Raw genomic sequence first — 21,370 nt, 5'->3', positions numbered from 1 at the left:
CTCTGGGCCTGACTTCATGCCTGAGGTCCTACTCTGGTATTTCAGCTGCCCCACATATTCACAGTGGCCTTGCAAACATCTCTGCCTCCTGATTCCCTTTCTGATCTAGTCATCCAGGCTCAAGAACTCTGCCCCAATGATGCTGCCAAGTCTTACCAGTTCTGTCTCTATAATCTTTCATATCTGTGAGAGATTTATCCTGATTTCAGAGAAGAGTTGAGAGTTTATAATAGCTATGGCATTATAGCATTTATTATCTCCATAAACTACATACCTAACCCAGATATTTATTACTCTTATTAAGGCATTACCATTCAGCATCAGTTTTCCTGAAGTGCAAGTAAACAAAGTGGTACATGGGGTGGCTTCTATTTTTCAGACATCTCCTTTCTTCCTCAGAAAAATTCTTTCCTGGGTTTAATCTCAAAACAGTACCTGTAGATTTTTGTCCCTAGGCAATAAATCCACTCATGTCAAAAGGGAGGCAACTCTAACATCCAGCCACCTGTTAGTTCAAGACCTGGAGGCTGTTTGTGTTTTCATGAATTGGGTGCATTAGTGACACTCTTCATAGTTTATGTTCAAATATCTGATGAACATTTTGGAAATGTTAAGTTTCTGGGGGCACCTGGGTGGCTTAGTCAGTTTAAGCGTCTGCCTTCAGCTCAGGTCATGATCCCAGGGTCCTGGGACCAAGCCCCGCATCAGGCTTCCTGCTCAGTGGGGAGTCTGCTTCTCTCTCACACACTGCATGCTGTTCCCCCTGCTTTGTGCTCTCTGTCAAATAAATAACATCTTTGAAAAATAAAAGGAAATGTTAGCTTTAGTTCAAGCATTTTTTAAAATCATTTTCCTTGATAGCTTTTTACACATTTCTTGTTAATTTTAGCCCTGGGCAGGTACGCCGGGATGGCTCAGCAGTTTGGCACATGCCTACGGCCCAGGACTTGATCCTGGGGTCCTGGGATCAAGGCCCACATCGGGCTCCCTGCATGAAGCCTGCTTCTCTCTCCACCTGTATCTCTGCCTCTCTCTCTCTGTGTCTCTCATGAATAAATAAATTTAAAAATCTTAAAAGGATCCCTGAGTGGCTCAGCGGTTTGGCGCCCGCCTTTGGCCCGGGGCCTGATCCTGGAGTCCCGGGATCGAGTCCCGCTTCGGGCTCCCAACATGGAGCCTGCTTCTCCCTCTGCCTGTGTCTCTGCCTCTCTCTCTCTCTCTCACTCTCATAAATAAATAAAAATAAAATCTTTTTAAAAAATAAAAATAATAAAAAATAAATAAAAATCTTTAAAAAAAAAGATTAGCCCTGGACATCTTATCCTTTTGTTGCTATTGAGGCTTTCCCTTCCACTATGTAATCTAAGTGGTTGTTGTTTGTATGTAGGAAGGCTATTAGTTACTATTTGTGAATTTTGTATTTTGATACAATTTGGAATTCTTCTTAATTATAATAGCCTTCTGTTGATTATCATGGCTTTTTCAGGTATACAGTCCTATCATCTACAAATAATTTTATATTGTCTTTACCAGATTTTATACTACTGATTTCTTTCTTCTTTCTTTCTTTCTTTCTTTCTTTCTTTCTTTCTTTCTTTCTTTCTTTCTTTCTTTCTTTCTTTTTTTTCTGCCTCTAGTAATATACTAAATTATTGTAGTAGTTGTAGAAATGCTTGTCCTTTTCAGGACTTTTATAAATAATGCTTCCAGTGTTTCTATAATAAATATCATGAAGGATTTGGGGCTAACATACACACACACAAACACACATAAGTAAATATGTGTGTACATGCTTTTTAAATCATGTTTAGGAAATATACATTAAGTCTATTTTTTTAGATATTTCCAACAAGAATGGTTGGGTATTTTCTCAAATACAATTATATGTCATAGGTTAAAAAATAATTTTACTTCTTCTTTTCCAATTTTTGTGCCTTTTATTTTTATTTTTTGTGCCTATTCTGCAAGAACTTCTACAATAGGATTTAACATTATTTCTAAATTCTCTTACTTTATTTTTACTTTTAGTTTAAAAAGTAACTTTTTAGGGCATATGGAAATGAGCCTATAATTTTTCTCCTTAGGTATATTATGATAAATGATATTAATTGCTTTCTTTATATTGAACAATCCTGGTTATTATGTGCTAATTTATTGGGCTGCTGGATTTTATTAATATCTTATTTAAGAATTTTTTGCAATGATATAATAAGATTAGTCTGTAGTTATATTTTTTGTGTAATCTTTATTGGGGTTTGGTATTAATGAACGTTACATTCGTGGGATGCCTGGGTGGCTCAGCAGTTAAGCATCTGCCTTTGGTTCAGGGTGTGATCCCAGATCCAGGATCATGTCCCACATCAGGCTTTCTGCAGGGAGTCTGCTTCTCCCTCTGCTTGTGTCTCTGCCTCTCTCTCTCTTTCTCTCTCTGTCTCTTATGAATAAATAAATAAAAACCTTTTAAAAAATTAAGTTCTATTCCTTTCATAAAAAGAATTATATTTCTTTTTGTAGCCTTGGAACAATTTACATAGTATAGGAATGATTTGTTTTAGAAAGGTTTGGTGGAATTCTTCTATGAAACATGGAATTCTTCTATGAAACTGTTATGACCTCATCTTTTGGAGGAGTTTATCCTTTTTACAGCTTTTTCCATTTTGTCTTTGAAAAATCAGTCTGTTTAGATTTTTTTCTTTTTGAGGTCACTTTAGCAAATTAATTTTTTAGAAAGTTATTCATTATCCAGATTCTAAGTGTACAGAATTGTGCAAAATAATCTATCATGTGCTTTTAGGGTAAGTTGTTATACATGTGTTCTGCATATATATATACACATCTGTACTCTAGACTTCAGTAACAGTGAATTTTATTTTCTTTAGTGAAAAAATTGTCTAATTAGAAGACTGACTAAATGCTGTAGTATGTATTCAAATAGGTTCTGTAAAGCTTTTATTTTTATTTTATTTGAGAGAGAGAAAGAGAGCAAGCACAAGTTGGGGATAGAAGGAGAGGAAGAAGCAGACTCCCTGCCGAGCAGGGAGGCCTCCATGGAGCTTGTCCCAGGACCCCAAGATCATGACCTGAGTGAAAGGTGGATTTGTTTAACCGACTCAGCCACCCAGGTGCCCCTCAAATAGGTTCTTTTGTTCTGTATCCAGTCAGTACATTTTTTTAAATGTAAAAATTTTGCATCAGCCCCCATTTCTCTGTGAAATTTTAATCTTGGAGCTGTCATAAGAGTCCCTCTATGTCCACACAAACATGTGCTTAGTTTCTGATCTTGAATTTTTGGAAATGTTACTTGGTGGCTTAATGAATAACTTTCTTCAATGTCATCTCTCTTTTTAAAGACTGGTGGAGGCTGAGAGCCTATGGGGCATCTGATTGATGTCAGGCTGGGCTTCGTCATTCTCTATTTGGGATGCACAACTGCCAGATACTTATTATTGTCTCATAGTGCTACCAAGCACTGCCCTAAACACTGGAGAAGGAGAATTTACCTAAATTTAAGAACCCCTGTTCTTAATAAGCTGCTGAGTTTTTACAATTCAAGTTTACTTAAAAAACAAACCACAGCAATTGCACGACTTGGTATTTACCCCAAAGTTGCAGATGTAGTGAAACAGAGCGGCACCTGTTTCACTACAATATTCATAGGAACAATGTCCACAATAGGCAAACTATGGAAGGAACCAGGATGTCCTCTGACAGATGAATGGGTAAAGAAGAAGTGACTATATAAAATGGAATATTACTCAGCCATCCAAAAGGATGAATACGTAACATTCACATCGATGTGGATGGAACTGGAGGATATTATGCTGAGTGAAATAAGTTAATTGGAGAAAGACAATTATCATATGGTTTCATTCATATGTGGAATATAAAAATAGTGCAAGAGACCATAAGGAAGGAGAGGAACCTGAATGGGGAAAAATCAGAGAGGAAGACGAACCATGAGAGACTCTTAACTCTGGGAAACAAACTGAGGGTTGCTGAAGGGGAGGTCCAAGGGAAAGAGGTCATTGGGTGATGGGTATCAAGGAGGGCACGTGATGTGATGAGCACTGAGTGTTATACTATATGTACATAAATTTAACTTAAATTTAAAAACTGTGCAAAAAAAACACAGAAACCTCTCTCTTATTAGAATCTAACACTCCTTTAAAATAAGATCTCCCTCTCTTTGTTCACTAAGATGCTTTTTATTATTGTACTTGGTAGGTGCTTGGGTTTGTTAAAAAGTACCTTTAAATTATTGAAATTTAATAGTATGGAAATTTAGGGAAAATTCATAAAATGTAAAGAAAATTAAATTGCCTTTAATTACACTGCTGAGCACTAACATTGGAGGCATTCAGTGTATTTTATTCCATTATTATAAAATTGCTTTTATTCCAGTATGTTCTATTTTTCATAAATGCTGAATATGTAATCGCCTTCTATACCACATTAGACACGTGGTTTTTAGTACCTCTGTAATATTTTCTTGTATCATTTCTTTAATACTTCCCTGATTGTGGAATTTAAATTGCTTCTCTTTATAAATCAGATTTGATGAGCATCCTAGGTGTATGAATTACTAACATCCCTGAATCTTTCCCCAGGATGGATTCCTAGGCATAGAGTCACCCCATCAAAGGGTGTGAACAGTCAGTCTACCTACTTCTCAACTGAAAAGAAGCTTTGTTTAATTATCAGGAATCTTGTTTCATTACCTGGAGTCCACAGAGGACCAGCCTCAGTGTCCCTTGTCAGTGGGGGGACACACGTGGAATGAATGAATGGATGGACTAATTCTCACTTTATGCCACATTCCATCTCTAACCAAAGCAGCCTGCTTTGTGGTGAAATTGTTGATATGCCAGTGGATATTTTATATCCACTTTGGCCTATAATGGATATTTAACTAGTTTAAATAGTTTCTTCTCAGTAGATAGGCATTGTTTATATCTGTTTTTTTTTTTTTTTTTTTTTTTTTTGACTGATCCCTTTATAATCTCAGTAACCACACAGAGGTTGTTTCCCATTGGCTGGGACCCACCCTTCCCTCTCCTTCAGCCCCTGTCCTAGAGCTGTCACAACTGGTTCCTCCCCTCTTCCAGTGGGGAGAGCCACCTGCCCTTCTTGCTGACTCTGGGCTGTAGGTCACCATCACAGTGTTCAGTGACTTTCGTGACTCTTGGTGCCCTTCCAGCTATCACGTTGGCTGCCTTGTTTGGTGTCTGTTCCCCCAGGAGCATGTAAACTCCATGATGGCACCGATTTTGCCGCCTGTCTGGTTCTGTGTTCTAGCACTTACAGCGATGCCTAGTGCAAACAAAGCCAATACATAATTGTGAAATCAACATATAAGCAGCAGAGAGTTGAGTGGTGTTTTTAACTGTTCATCGGCAGGTTGATTGCCGCTGATCAATCAATGGTAAACTGGAGTCTAATTCTGGTCCATAACTATGTACATTTTTAACTGAAATTATTTTATTTTAACTGAAGTTAATTTAACTCTGGATACAGTAATTTTGGAAGAATGTTAACATGAGAGGAACAGCATTGAAGAACATCTAAGCTGTGGTTCTCGTTCTGCATCCCTAGGTCTCTGGTCTGGATTGATAGTCTGTGTTTTCTTTCAAGCCCTTTTCTATTTGGTGCTCATCTGGAAGACAAACTGGGAGAGAGTTGCCGAGCAGGTAACCACGTGTCCTTCTGGAAGTCTGGCTCTTCCTTGTTCCTGTGACACTGGAAGGAATCTGCGAGGGTTGACATGCTAAGGATGCCATTGGCAGCATGACCTGCTTGGATTCGTGCAAAGTGTCTGAGAGCTAGGGGCAGAAGGACATCGTATGTTAGCACATTTTCTTCTTAGTACAGAGTTCATTCAGGGTCTATGCACTAGAGTCAGCCATGGCAGGCGTGAGCTTAGAAAATATTTTGCCTTTTTAGTATTAAAATAGGGGAGGGGGGTTTCCTAATTATACTGATTTGTTGTCTGTTTTCAGGCCTCTTCCTAGAAATGTTTTTGGTCCATATTTTCCTAAAAAGCAGTATGCTAAATATCTATGATCAGAGGGAAGTATTTGGAAGTGGAGCCAAAACCTCCAGGGAGGGGAATGGGATCTTGACTCTGTGGGCATCTCTGTGTGAATAGCGAACCCTTTTTGTTCTGTGGAGATGAGATGGATGGGAGTTTGGCATTACTGAGGATTGGGGGGAGGGGTGTTATTGATAAAGAGATGGAGGAGGAGCTTAGTGCACAAAGCCTCACTGTTTCAGTGTTGTCCTCCCCTCCCCCACCCTACCAGGTTTCACATGCCCTCGGTTTTCTTAATTGCGATGTATGAGGTCTTTCCAATCCTGGTGTAATTGATGGAGAGATAAATTTTATAGGACACACAGTTGGGCCATAAACCATCCTGTATGTAATAACACCATTTGTCCTTAGACTTTTTCTCTATATCAGTGCTTAGGAACACTGAAGTGCATGGTGGGGGGGGAAAATATATATATATATGTTAAATTTGCAACTGTAGGGACAGGTAGTTTTTTACATCATTGTTGTGAGCTGAGCACAGGGGAGAATAGCAGTTGACCAGTGTTCTGTTGTGTTCTTGTTGGCGTTTCAGGACCAGAAAAGACTGTGTTAGATGTTAGAGCTCTTTAGCAGTGGTTTCATCAGTAGCTCCAGTGAAGTTTTAACAAGAGACTACTCACCTAACTTGACTTACCCTTTGTTTACTTAGTGATGCTTGTTCTCAGGCACAGGTCCGAGCTGGGCTGAAGGGGATCATCAGAGAGACCACGCCGTCACCAGCAGGTAACAGACGACGTAGTCTATGGCCCTTGTGCCTCATGAGGCAGAAACCCAGTGTAGCCAGAGTTGCTTAGTTTATGAGATCCCGCCTCTGGCACGATAAATCTTGTCTCTGCCCAAACAACTGGGAGATAAGCTCAAGGTTCTCCTGAAATATTCTTTTTTTTTTTTTTTAAGATTTTATTTATTTATTCATAGAGATGCAGAGAGAGAGAGAGAGGCAGAGACACAGGCAGAGGGAGGAGCAGGCTCCATGCAGAGAGTCCGATGTGGGACTCGATCCCGGGTCTCCAGGATCACACCCCAGGCTGCAGGCAGCGCTAAACCGCTGCACCACTGGGGCTGCCCAGATATTCTTAATGTAATTTCACTTATACCAGCCGATAATTGATAGTCATTGTTTACAATGTATTCTTATGTAACTTTCCATGATATCCCTCTGTTGAACCCTGTACATAAGTACGTACTCCACTCTTCTCTGCAATCAGATCTGCCTGTCTTGGAGAAAGAAGTAACCGATGGAGTCATTTTACCTGATATCATCACACCCGAGAGCCAGACCCTCCAATTAATGGTAATAGAAGAAAACAACCAGTATGTTGTGCCCACCATTGGGGATGTTTTGACAGTGAGCCAGTTGGTTTTCTATCGTGGAATAGCTCTAGCTCTTGCTGTTGCTGTTTTTTTAGCAGGAATTTTAATAAGGGTTTTCAATGACCGTGGCTAAAATAGAAGAATTATCAACAGCCCACAAACCAGACATGATAAACCTACATGATATATGAAGCCTGGGAGGTGACCCTGTCACGTGGACAGCGGTTTTGCCCCCAGTTGCGGGTGGAAAGGATATCAGTGATGCTTTCTTAGTTATCCCAAGAATCTGCACTATCCTATTTGAGATCAAGAAAGGAGTTAGAATTCTTACATTTCTCCCAGATGTTAACCCTATCATGGTTTTTAAATCTGTACATTTGATTTTCCCTGCTGGAAGTATTCTGTACTCTTTTGTTGAATATCTTCCTTCTTTCAGGAAAGTTCATTGTCCTCTAAAATTGATTGCTGATCCAGTTTTGTTTGTATTTCTCTGTTAATGTATTTTATCAGTGGGTATGTATTAAGTGCCTGTTCAAATCCCATCTCAGGTATAGCCATATAAGCTTTTATAAAATAAACATTTTAAAATTAAAAATGTTTGCTACTAATATTTGAGGGTATGACATCTATCTAAACCAAACTTTTAGTTTTGGGCCTCTGAGCACATTTTTGTGGCAACTTCCATATTAAAAAATCAAGCTCGGTTTTCTTCTGTGGCTCAGCTCCCCAAATGTTGCCCCCTCCCAGTAGATTTTTACTTTGTTTTTTATCTTTAAAAGATTTTATTGATTTATTCATGAAAGACACAGAGGCAGAGGGAGAAACAGGCTCCCTGGGGGGAACCCAATGCGGGACTCAATCTCGGGACCCGGGTGTCATGCCCTGAGCTAAAGACAGACACTCAACCGCTGAGCCACCCAGGTATCCTCCATTTCTTTTTTAAAAAAGGTTTTATTTATTTATTTGAGAGAAAAACTTAAACACAAGCTGGGGGAGGGGTGGAAGGAGAGGGAGAAGAAGACTCTCACTAAGTAGAGAGCCAGCCTGGGGGTTCAATCCCAGGACCCTGAGATCATGACCTGAACCAAAGTGAGCTGCTTACCCAACTGAACCACTCAGGCACCCCTTGATTTTTATTTTAATTTAATTTCAATTACAAACGATGTTGAGCATCTTTTCATTGGTTTGTTGTCCATCTGTATATCTTTTTTTGAGAAATGTCTATTCAAGTCCTTTGCCCATTTTTAAATTGTTTTTTCTATTGTTTTATATATATGTGTGTCTTAATATATTAAGATATACCTTAGTATATTATTAAGATATATCTAAGATATTAAGATATATTAATAATATACTATATAGTATATATACTCTTAATAATATACTAAGATATATCTTGATATTAAGACATATAAATATATATAGTGTAATACATACATACATACACACATAATGTATATTCTAGATACTAGACCCTTGTCAGAAGTAAAGTTTGCAAATATTTTCTCTCATTCTGTAGGCTATCCTTTCATTTTCCTGACAGTGTCCTCTGTTGCACAGAAAGTTTGTAATTTTTTTTGAAAGTGTAATTTTGATGAAGCTCAGCATATCTATTTTTTCTTTTGTTGCTTCTGCTTTTATCATCATAAGAATCAATTGCCACATGATAAGAAAAAAAAATGTAAGTACTCTTGGAATCTCAAAATGTTATAGAAGAATTTAAAAACAAAACAGAAGATTGTGTTTCCAGTGTGCTATGTTGGGAGGTTGGAGGTCCTCACCCCTGCCCTCAACCAAGAATTCTAGAACTTATTTCTAGTCTGTCACCTGTGACTCCAAATGTGTGTGATTTTTCTACACCAACAACCAATTCTCCAATCTCCCAACACCAACTGGAGGTCCAATGATTCAATTTAATTCTGACACTAAGTACCCAGAGTCAGTGTCAGACTCCATAAACTAAGGGCTCAGACCCACAAGACTGACCCCAGTTTCAGAAGGCAATTGCAAGTCCAGGCCAACCAAACTTTTTCTTACTGACCAGCTGTCATTTGGGGGTTTTCATGACCCACTTCTTAGATTTGATAATTTGCTAGAGCAGTTCACAGGACTCAGGAGGATGCTTTACATATGGCTACTGGTTTATTATAAAGGACACAACTCAGGAACAGCTAAATGCAAGAGATGCACAGGGGTGACAGTGCTCAGAGGTTCCATGCCCTTTCTGGGCATGTCACCCTTCCGGCACCTCAATGTGTTCACCAATCCAGAAGTTCTACAAATCCTGTTGTTTAGAGGTTTTTATAAAGGTTCTATTACATAGGTGTGATTGAATAAGTCACTGACCATTGGTGATTAGACTCATCTCCAGCCACTCTCCCCTTGCTGGAGTCTGGGGTACAGGGCTGCAAGTTCCATCCCTCGGATCATCTGTTGGTCTTTCTGTTGACCATTCCAAGTCCTGAAGTCATCTATGGAGCCCATCAAGAATAACTTTATTAGGATAAGCTCAGGTAAGGTTGAAAGGGGCTCATCATGAATAAGAAAAGATGCCCCTCTCACCCCGTCACTGAAGAAATCCCAAGGAATTTAGAAGCTGTTGTATCAGAAACTGTGGACACGGATATCACAATATCAAAAGAAGAATAGCTGAACAAACTAAGTATCAACCACTCTTGTTAGATCCATCAGAGAACTAAGGTCACAAGGATAACTTCTTCCTTCCAAATTGAAGAGACAGGCAGATACAGCTTATTAGAGCAGAGGCAGATGGAGCCAGTAAGAGATATTGAAACTTAAATTGTAATTGACAAATTGCTGGAGGCTTAATGTCCTCAAGCTTATGGGGGTTTTGTCTTAGGTGGGCCCCATAAAATTCCATGAATTTTGTCTTCATGTTCTCAGGGAGAAAAATCCTTTCATGCTTCTATAGGAGATAAGGGAAATGGAACCATTTAAAAATATGCCCATAGGGGCACCTGGGTGGCTCAGTGGTTGAGCATCTGCCTTTGGCTTAAATTGTAATCCCACGGTCCTGGGATCAAGCCCCACATCAGGCCCTTCGAAGGGATCCTTCTCCCTCTGCCTGTGTCTCTGCCTTTCTCTCTGTTCTCTCATGAATAAATAAATAAAATATTTAAAAAAATAAAAATATTCCCAGAGCATTCTGTGCTTTTTAACCAAAGCCTACACTCAAGGGAAACTATTTTACCAGAGGCCAACTACCATGGGTTTTATCAGAATCTAACCTGATGGAAGGGAAATACTAGACTTTAGCCCCAACAGCCTTCCACAAAGTGAAGCAAAATACCCAACTTCACCCTCTCTACCCTTCTTCTCTCTTTGTAGGGGATAGAGTGAAACTGAGAAGCATTCAGTAAAAGTATGAAGGGAACAGTCCAGAGAGACACATGCTCTTTAAAAAGACTGAGACCTTATCATTCAACTATAGAACACTTCCTTCCCCCACACCTTAGCATCACATCCATGGAGCTCCTGTATAATACCAAGAGATTACAGCTGAAAGAATGACGTCTCAGACCTTACTTCGGAACTCTCTAGGAAAGCCCAAAGACAATTGGAGAGACAACATCAATGGGCCGGGGGTAATTTTAGCCCCTGGCAGCTATGGTCACAAAAACAATAGACATAGTGTATCTCCCAGGCAGATAAACCTAAAACCTCACATCAAAGACCTATTGACCTTAGTTCCTTTTATCCAGTTCATCAGGCCCAGCTTTCAATGAGTAATTGTAAGGCATGCTTAAAGGCAAAACAAAGTTTGAAGAGAGAAAGTAAGCATCAAACCAAACTCAGATATGGAAGAGATTTTGGAATTATCAGACTGGAAATTTTAAATGGGATTAATTGCTAAGGGTCTATTGGAAAAAGTGAACAACATGCAAGAAGAGATGAGTAACGTAAACTAGAGAGAAATTCTAAGAAAGTATCAAAACGAAGAGTTAGAAATAAGAAACACTAACAAAACAAAAATGCCTTTTATGGGCTTTTTAGTAGACTAGATATGATCAAGGAAAAAATCAGTGAGTTTTTAGAGATATCAATAGAAACTTCCTGTCTTAGCCTGTTCAGAGGGCTCTAGCAAGTACCACAGACTGAGTAGCTTATAAGCAACAGACATTTACTGCATACAGTCCTGGAGTCTGGGAAGTCCAAGGTCAAGTTGCAAGCATGGTTTCATCCCATTGAGGGCCCTCTTCCTGGATCCTCACATGGTAGAAGGGACAAAGGATACCTCTGGGGCCTCTTTTAGAACACTGATCTCATCCATTCTCTTCCCAAAGGCCCTACTTCTTAATCTCATCATTCTTGGCGATTAGGGTTAAACATGAATTTTGGGGAGATTTACTATGCTGAGTGAAATAAGTCAATTGGAGAAGGACAGTCATCATATGATTTCACTCATATGTGAAATATAAGAAATAGCGATAGGGATTGTAAGGGAAAGGAGGAGAACTGAGTGGGAAAAATTAGGGAGACAAACCATGAGAGACTTCTAACTGGGAAACAATGGGTTGTGGAAGGAGAGGTGGGGGGTGGATGGGGTAACTGGGTGACAGGCAATGAGGAAGGCACTTGATGGGATGAGCACTGGGTGTTATACTACATGTTGGCAAATTGAATTTTTTAAAAATGTAAAAAATAAATAGGCTATATCACACACACACACACAAAATGCAAAGAGAAAAAGAATGGGGAAACAACATCCAAGAACCATGGGACAAATAGAAAAGGTGTAACGTGCAGTTAATGGTAATATCAGAAGAAGAAAAAGAACAGAAGAAATAGTTGACATTAACAACCACAAATTTTCCAAAATAATGACAAACACCAAACTACAGATCCAGGAAACTTAAAGAATACCGAGTAAGATAAATGCCCCAAACTCTACACCTAAGTATATTATATTTAAGCTGCAGGGGATCCCTGGGTGGCTCAGTGGTTTAGCGCCTGCCTTTGGCTCAGGGCGTGATCCTGGAGTCCCGGGATCGAGTCCCACATCGGGCTCCCGGCATGGAGCCTGCTTCTCCCTCTGCGTGTGTCTCTGCCTCTCTCTCTCTCTCTATGTCTATCATGAATAAATAAATAAAATCTTAAAAAAAAAAAGCTGCAGAAAGTTGAATATAAGAGAAAATCTTGAAAAGCCAGAGGGGGAAAACACTACCCATAATAGAGCAAGCAGAAGAATTAGATCAGACTTCTCTGCAGAAACTAGGTAAACAAGAAGAGAGTGGAGTGGAATATTTAAAGTATTGAAAGTAAAAAACCATCAACCTAGAAATCTGTATCTAGGGAAATTATCCTTCAAAAATGAAAAGGAAATAGAAACTTTCTCAGAAAAATAAAAGTTGAGGAAATTTATCATCAGTACACCTGCCTTGCAAGAAATCTTAGTTCTTAAGAGAGAAGAAACATGATCTACATCAGAAACTTGGATATACATAAAGAAGAGCCTTAGAAAAGAAATGAAGGGAAAATTAAATGTTTTTCTTCTCATATTCTTAATTGATCTAATGGAGGAAAAGTTTGTTGAAAATAATAAGAACAACAGTGCATTTGGCTATTTTAGCTTAAGGATAACTAAATGAGTATCAGCAGTGTTACAAGGATTGGGAGGGAGGTATTGGGAATACTCTGTTATAAGGCATTTGCACTATCCTTGAAGTGTTATTTTAAAGAGGAATTAGAGGGGTTGCCTGGGTGGCTCAGTTAAGTAAGCATCTGACTCTCAGTTGTGAGATCAAGCCCTGTGCTGGGCATGGAGCCTGCCCTCCCCCCACAAAAGAAAACAAGAGGAATTAGATTCATTGTGTAAATACCACAAACACTAGGGTAACCACTAAAAATATTTAAGAAAAAGTAGAATTGTTACGCTAGCAGAGGGAAGAAAATAGAATCATATAAAATAATTAAAATCAGGAAAGGCAAAAATAAAGTGAAGGAGAAAAATGAAACTACAAGGGCAGAAAGTAGAAAAAGTAACAAGATAGATAATTAATCCCATTATATGAATATTCACACCCTGACTATAAAAACAAACAGCATAAAAGGACACATCCTCAACATGATAAAAGCCTTATGTGAAAAATTCACAACCAAAGTCAAGAGTGAAAAACTCAAAGCTTTTCCCCTAAGATCAGGGACAGGACAAGGATGCACATTTTCATCAGTTCTCCTCAGCACAATACTACAAAGTCTAGCCACAGCATTAGGCAAGAAAAAGAAATGAAAAGGTACCCAAACTACAAAGGAAGAAGTAAAATTATGTACCTTCATTAGTGACAATGATCTTATATGTAGAAAACCTGAGATTCCCTGAAACTGTTACACCTATTAAATGAATTCAGCAAAGTTGCCAGATACAAATAAACCCATGTAATCAGTCCTTTATCTATATGCTAGCAATGAGTAATCTGAAAAGGAAAGTAGGAAAACAATCCCACTATATGATTGCATCAAAAAGGATAAAATATTTAGGAGTAAATTAACCAAGGAGGCAAAAAATCTTCTTCACCAAGGACTATAAAATGTTAAGACAAAAATAGAAAAGATATCTTGTGTTCATGGATTGGAAAACTTAATATTATTAAGATAGCCATAGTACTGGAAGTGATCTACAGGTATGACGTAGTTTCTATCAAGATCCCAAAGACATTTTGCAGAAATAGAAAAACCTAAAGACTCCTAACTCTAGTGGTGGTGGAAGGGGAGGAGGGCAGGGGGTGGGGGTGAATGGGTGACAGGCACTGAGGGGGGCACTTGACGGGATGTGCACTAGGTGTTATTCTGTATGTTGGCAAATTGAACACCAATAAAAAATTATTATTAAAAAAAAAACCATCATAAAATTCACATGGAATCTCAAGGGATCCAAGCAGCCAGAACATCTTGAAAGAAAACGAAGTTGGAAGTCTTACACTTCCTGACTTCAAAACTTAACTACAAAGATACAGTAAGCAAAACTATGTGGTACTGACAAAATGCCATATATACACCAATGGACAGAACTGAGACCCCAAATATGGTCAAATGATTTTCAACAAGACTGCCAAGACCATTCAATGGTCTTGAATAAATGGTGCTGGAAAGCTCAGAAATCTGCATGAAAAAGAACAAAATTGGACTAGAATTCAAACTGTAAATATATATATATATATATATATATATATATATATATATATATATGAAAATCTTTATAACACTGGTTTAGGCAACGATTTCTTAGATATGATACCAAAGGGATAAGCAACAAAAGATAAATGGGTTTCATCAAAATTAAATACTTTTTTACATCAAAAGATATTTTCAAGAGTATAAAAAGGCAACCCACTGAATAGAAGGAAATATTTGTAAATCCTATGGATTAAAAAAAATCCTATGGATCAAGGGGATTAGTGTCCAGAATATATGAAGAACTTATACAACTCAACAGCAACAAGAAACAAACGGCCCAATTAAAAAATGGTCAAAAGAGTTGAATAGACATTTCTCTGTGAAAGATAAGCAAATGGCCAGTCAACACAAGAGAACATTCTTTTTACATCACTAGTCATTAGAAAAAGGCGAATTAAAACCACAAGACTTTACACCATTTACAAAGACCATTATAAAAACGTAACGGGAAAAAAACAAGTGTTGGCAAGTTTTCTGTCCTGTAGACAGGACGGAAATCTTGTGCGTTACTGATAGAATATAAAATGGTGTGGCCACTGTGGCAGATAGTATGTGCGGTCTTTATCAATGAAATATAAATTACCACATGATGCAACAATTCCACTTCTAGTTATATACCCCAAAAGAATTGAAAGCAGGGAATCAGAGACTTGTACTCCACTGCTCATAGCAGCATTATTTACAATAGCCAAGTAGAAGCAACCCAAACATCTATCAACAGGTAAGCAGATAAATAAATGTTGTATGTACATACAATGGAATATTAATCAGCCTTAATAAGGAATGAAATTTTGATATATGTTCTAACTTGAATGAACCTTGATAACATGATTCTAAGGGAAATAAGCCGTATGTTAAAAGGACCACTTTCTTATGCCACAGACAAAAATAAACTCAAAATAGGTTAAAGACCTGAATGTGAAACTTGAAACCATAAAAATCCCAGAAGAAAACATAGAAAGTTATCTCCTTGGCATCAGCCTTAGCAACATATTTATGGATATGTCTCCTTGAGCAAGGGAAACAAAAGCAAGGATAAGCTACTGGGACTATATCAAAATAAAAAGCTTTTGCACAGCAAAGGAAATGATCAACAAGATAAAAAGGCAGCCTACTGAAGGGGAGAAGATATTTGTAAATGATATATCCAATAAGGAATTAAAATATATGAAGAGTTTATACAACAACCAAAAAAGCCAAAGATAGGCAGAAGACCTGGATAGATATTTTTCCAAAGAAGATAACCAGATGGCCAACAGACAATGAAAAGGTCCTCAGCATCACTAATCATCAAGGAAATGCAAATCAAAACCACAATGAGATTACATGACACCTGTCATAATGGTTAGAATAAAAAAAGAGGTAACAAGTATTGGTGAGGATGTGAAGAAAAAGGAACACTCATGCACTGTTGGTGGGAATGCAAACTAGTGCAACCACTGTGGAAAACAATATGGAGGTTTCTCAAAAAATTAAAAATAGAAATACCATATGATCTAGTAATACCACTGCTAGGTATTTACTCAGAACAAAACACTAATTTGAAAAGATATATGCACACCTATGTTTATAGAAGCATTATTTACATTATCTACAATAGCCAAGGTATGGAAACAACCTACGTGTCTATCAATAGATGAATGGATAGAGATGTGATATATATATATGAGATATATATATATGAGATATATATATATGATATATATATATATATATATATATGATGGAATATTACTCATCCATAAAAAAGAATGAGATCCTACCACTTGCAGCAACACCACAAATGGACATAGAGGGTGTAATGCTAAGTGAAATAAGTCAGAGAAAGACAATTACCATATGATTTCACTTATATGTGGCATCTATAAAACAAACAAAATGAACAACAACAACAACAAAAATCCAGAAATACAGAGAACAAACTGATAGTTGCCAGTGGGAAGGTTGGTGGGGGGATGGGTGAAATAGATAAAAGGGATTATGAGTTGCAAAAAGAAAAATGAAATTAAATAAAAATTGGGAGGTGGGAGAAAGTGCAAATTCTTTAATTTCCTGAATTTTCCTATCAGTAGATTCTGCATAAGGTTGAAATATATGGTATAAATAAGCCTCCAACTTCTCTTCTTAAATAACTTTTTAAAAAGATGTTTTATTTTAAGGTATATTTTAATTCAATAGTACCTTTTGTGATGAAACCTCACTTGAAATTCAGTAATTCAGTTTCACTTTGGTCTTTCTCTTTCATTGAATTTAAGTAAAATTAAATTTGCTTTTTAAAAAAAGCACTATAAAAAATAAAATAAAAACTAGCACTATAGATAATCCATACTTTTATTTATTTATTTATTTATTTATTTATTTATTTATTTATTTATTTATTTATTTTAGTCATGATAGACATAGAGAGAGAGAGAGAGAGGCAGAGACACAGGAGGAGGGAGAAGCAGGCTCCATGCAGGGAGCCCAATGTGGGACTCGATCCCGGGACTCCAGGATCACGCCCTGGGCCAAAGGCAGGCGCTAAACCACTGAGCCACCCAGGGATCCCCTAATCCATACTTTTTAATAGATTTATTTACTTTCTATCCATGTATGTATGTATGAGAGACGTCTGGCAGTAAATACAGTTATTTCTGAGATGAAGAATCTAGATTTTTTTCTCTTCATACAATTCTATATTACTTAAAAATTTTAAATTATTCATGTCATTTTTATAAAACAACCATAAAGGGATGCCTGGGTGGCTCAGTGGTTGAGCATCTGCCTTCGGCTCAGGGCGTGATCCTGGAGTCCCAGGATCGAGTCCCACATCAGGCTGCCTCCATGGAGCCTGCTACTCCCTCTGCCTGTGTCTCATGAATAAATAAAATCTTTAAAAACAAAACAAAAACAACAATAAAGTTATTTCTTTATAAACAAAACTGACCCCTCCTTGCACTAAGAGGATATAGGAGAAGACCATGAAGTATTGAAGAATTTTTCAAGGTAGAAATTGTAGTAAACAAAAAGAAATGAAAAAAATTGTAATAGAAACATGAATTTAGACGAAACCAAAGATTATACCAGCATTCGGTGGTATAGAGGCATTCTCTATCTTCTGTTGACTCCTCAGTAAAGGTTTCACTCACAGCTTAATGAAGTTTCCTTAACACTTAGAAAGCCAGAGTGTCACGGGGTGCCTGGGTGGCTTAGTAGTTTAAACCTCTGACTTTTGATTTTGGCTCAAGTCATGATCTCAGGGTCGTGAAGTCGAGCCCCATGTTGGGCTCCATACTGAGTATGGAGCCTGCTTAAGATTCTCCCTCTGCTCCTCCTCCCCATTCTCGCCCATGATCTCTCTTTCTTTCTCAAAAAAGGAAGGAAGGAAGGAAAGAAAGAAGGAAGGAAGAGAAAGAAAAAAGAAAGAAAGATAACCAGATTGTCACAGTGTGATTCCAATTTTCTTTTTTTAAGTGTATGTGACAGAGGTTCCCAAACTTTTTTGGCTCATGGCACTCTTTCAATAATATTTTCATGTCACTCTCTAGTCCAAAAGAAATATTAAATTATGTATTAAACTAATAGTTCTTACTAATTAGTTAGTTCTAAGCAACTTAATAATTACTTATATCCTAACAATTTAGTAGCTATTTAAAGAAAATAATACATGTAAATTGAAAAAATAATGGGATTTTTTTTGTTTCATTATTAAATAACTGCTATTACTTACTAATAGGATATTTGCACCTGCTGGGCACCACACAACTTCCCAAACACTTGGGAGGTGCTGGACACTGCCACTCTGTTTACTTATTTCGCCTTGATTTTCACACAGTAACAATGCAACTACTGAAAACCCAGTTTTGCAAGGATGTGACATCATCAAAAATATATATAATGCAATCTAATGTCACTGCAAAGTACCTTCAACTAATAGCCCGCACAGTGTCTGACAGATGTCGAGCATCATTCTGTTTCCCTTGAAAACTGAAGATATCTTGAAATATGCCTGCGAATTCACCGTTGTTCCCCAAGGCATCGTGGCCCAGGGTTCAGGGACCATGGGTGTACAAAAAAAGGTGAAGATATACACTAGATTAACAGTAGATGCTTCCAAGAGATGGTTATTACAGATAGTTTTTACTTCTCTATACTTTTCTATATTTCCTTAAAAAATGATAGTGAAGTTGCATTACTTTTACAATCAGGAGAAGCAAAAAATTAATTAGGCAGATTCCCAAATTTAAAGGACTATCAGGTGTTGTCAAGGACTTGAAATAATGGGAACTCTTACTAACTAGTGAGAATGTCAACTTGCACAATCACTTTGGAAAAAAATTTGTATTATCTAGTAAAATCGAAGACAAGTGAATAAAGCCTATTGAATTCCATTATTAGTTATAAACTCTAGAGAAAAGAGTCCACATATGTGCCATGGTGCATGTGCAAGAATATTCATTGCAGCACTGTTTGTAATAGCTCCAGATAAAAATAATCCAGTGCTTGGCTATGGAGCAGGTAATTGCAGTGTATGTGTTCAATGAGATATTACACAGATGGAGCAAGGATTGAATTACTAATTCATGACTGATGTGAAGCTAAGCTGAACAAAGGAACAAAAGAATATATAAGACTGCCTCCATTTAACAAAGAGTAGAGTACATGAAAAACCAAAATACAAAATAGGTAGTATATGGAAACTAAAAACAAAGCAAGGGGCACCTGGGTGGCTCAGTGGTTGAGCATCTCCTTCAGCTCAGGTTGTGATCCTGGGGTCCCGGGATCGAGTCCCACATCGGGCTCCCCAGAGGGAGCCTGCTTCTCCCTCTGCCTGTGTCTCTGCCTCTCTGTGTCTCTCATGAATAAATAAATAAAATCTTTAAAAAAATAATAAAAATTTAAAATTAAAAAAAGCAACCCTTCATGAAAAGTTGAACAGCACTAAACCAGGCTTCCACTCGTCTTGTCAGCACCCTTTGCCCCCAACCACACTGACCCAGAGGAAACTCTCACTGATTTCTTCTGTAGCCTTGCAGGGTTTTTTTTTTTTTTTTAAGCAACGATAAGGAAATATGCTACCATTTCTTACACAAATGGTAGCATACACTGTGCATCATCTTGCTTTTTTCATTTAACAATATACTCTAGAGATATTTCCATATCCTTAAGTGAGAGCTTTCCTCTTTTTCCTTTTTTTTTTTTTTAAGATTTTATTTATTATGAGAGCGAGAGAGTGAGGGAAAGCACATGCAAGGGAAGGGCAGAGGGAAAAGCAGACTCCCCACTGAGCAGGGAGCCGACATGGGGCTTGATCCCAGGACCCTGGAATCATGACCTGAGCTGAAGGCAGACACTTAACCGACTGAGCCACCTCCCCTTCTTCTTCTTCTTTTTTTTTTTTTTCAAATTTTAGAGCCACATGGCATTCCACAGTGTACCTTACAGTTTATTTAGCCAGCACCCTAGAGGTAAACAGTTGGATTATTTATAATCTTTTGCTACTGTAAATAGGGCTGACATTATATATTTATTGGTTTATTGTTTGCCTCATTAAAATGGCTCTTCAGGGCAAGACACTTGACTGTCCTAGTCACTATTCCAACTCGAAAGCCTAGAAGAGCCTGATATACAGTAGGCACATAATAGCAGCAGTTACTGCTGCATGCCCCAGAAGGGAATGTGTAACACCCTCCAATACTGCACTCCTTGCATTACCTACTCTTCTGGATTTCTCCACTGCTTGTGATTTGAGTCAGAAGGATGGATGGTACTGCCCTTAATGAAGCAAGGGATAGGCAAGTCTGATAAATTCTGTTTCTCACATATAAACAGTGTCACACATTTCATGTCCTATGTGGTATTACACAGGTGGGCACATAGAGATATAATCCTCATAAACAGGACTTGCAGGGACAAATTGAATTGGTATTTTCATAATATTGCCAAAATACCTGTTTGTAAGGGGGTATTGCTCTACCAGCAATGTATAAGAATCATTATATCCCCATAACCTTGCCAAAAGAATATGTCTAGAAACCTGGATTTTCACTGATTTGATAGGAAGAAGTGACATCAGAGTGCTTTTAATTTGCATGTGTCTTATTAGGAGTGACATTGAGTATCATTTTATACGTTCAAGGGCCATTTGAATTTTTTTCTATAACCTGTGTCCTTTGCCCATTTTTTCTAGTAGATTGCTGGTCTTGCTTTCTTTTTTCTCCTTAAGTTTTAAAAGCTCTTAATTCTGGAGGATCCCTGGGTGGCTCAGCGGTTTGGCGCCTGCCTTTGGCCCAGGGCACGATCCTGGAGTCCCAGGATCGAGTCCCATGTCGGACTCCCGGCATGGAGCCTGCTTCTCCCTCTGCCTGTGTCTCTGCCTCTCTCTCTCTCTCTCTCTCTCTCTCTGTCTAAAATAAATAAATAAATAAATAAATAAATAAATAAATAAATAAAAATAAATCTTCAAAAAAAAAAATAAAAATAGGGCAGCCCCGGTGGCACAGTGGTTTAGCGCCGCCTGCAGCCCAGGGCGTGATCTGGAGACCCTGGATCAAGTCCCACGTCAGGCTCTCTGCATGGAGCCTGCTTCTCCCTCTGCCTGTGTCTCTGCCTCTCTCTCTCTCTCTCTCTCTGCATCTCTATGAATAAATAAATGAAATCTTTAAAAAATTTTTTTAAAAATAAAAATAAAATAAAAGCTCTTAATCCACTAATAAATATGGCTTCACCAGGGCCCTGGGATCCAACCCACTTGAGATTACAATTCCTCTTGGTGAAGAGCCAGAAGAAAGGGTG

General features: G+C 38.0%; 1 protein-coding gene across 3 annotated transcripts in view; it reads left to right on the top strand.

The window, feature by feature from the left end:
- ALDH3A2 (aldehyde dehydrogenase 3 family member A2) overlaps window positions 1–21,370 on the top strand; it is a 125,084-nt gene that overhangs the window by 62,174 nt on the left and 41,540 nt on the right. For all 3 annotated transcript variants that reach the window (XM_038537037.1, XM_038537036.1, XM_038537035.1), the window contains exons 15-17: window positions 5,593–5,687; window positions 6,754–6,811; window positions 7,297–7,382. In XM_038537037.1, coding sequence (XP_038392965.1) covers window positions 5,593–5,687; window positions 6,754–6,811; window positions 7,297–7,382 — 239 coding nt within the window. The remainder of the gene's footprint in view (window positions 1–5,592; window positions 5,688–6,753; window positions 6,812–7,296; window positions 7,383–21,370) is intronic.

This window comes from Canis lupus, chromosome 5 (genome assembly GCF_011100685.1).
Source record: "Canis lupus familiaris isolate Mischka breed German Shepherd chromosome 5, alternate assembly UU_Cfam_GSD_1.0, whole genome shotgun sequence".
NCBI classification, from domain to species: domain Eukaryota; kingdom Metazoa; phylum Chordata; class Mammalia; order Carnivora; family Canidae; genus Canis; species Canis lupus.
Note: the sequence above shows the minus strand (reverse complement) of the source record. Positions and strands in the feature narration are given on the sequence as shown.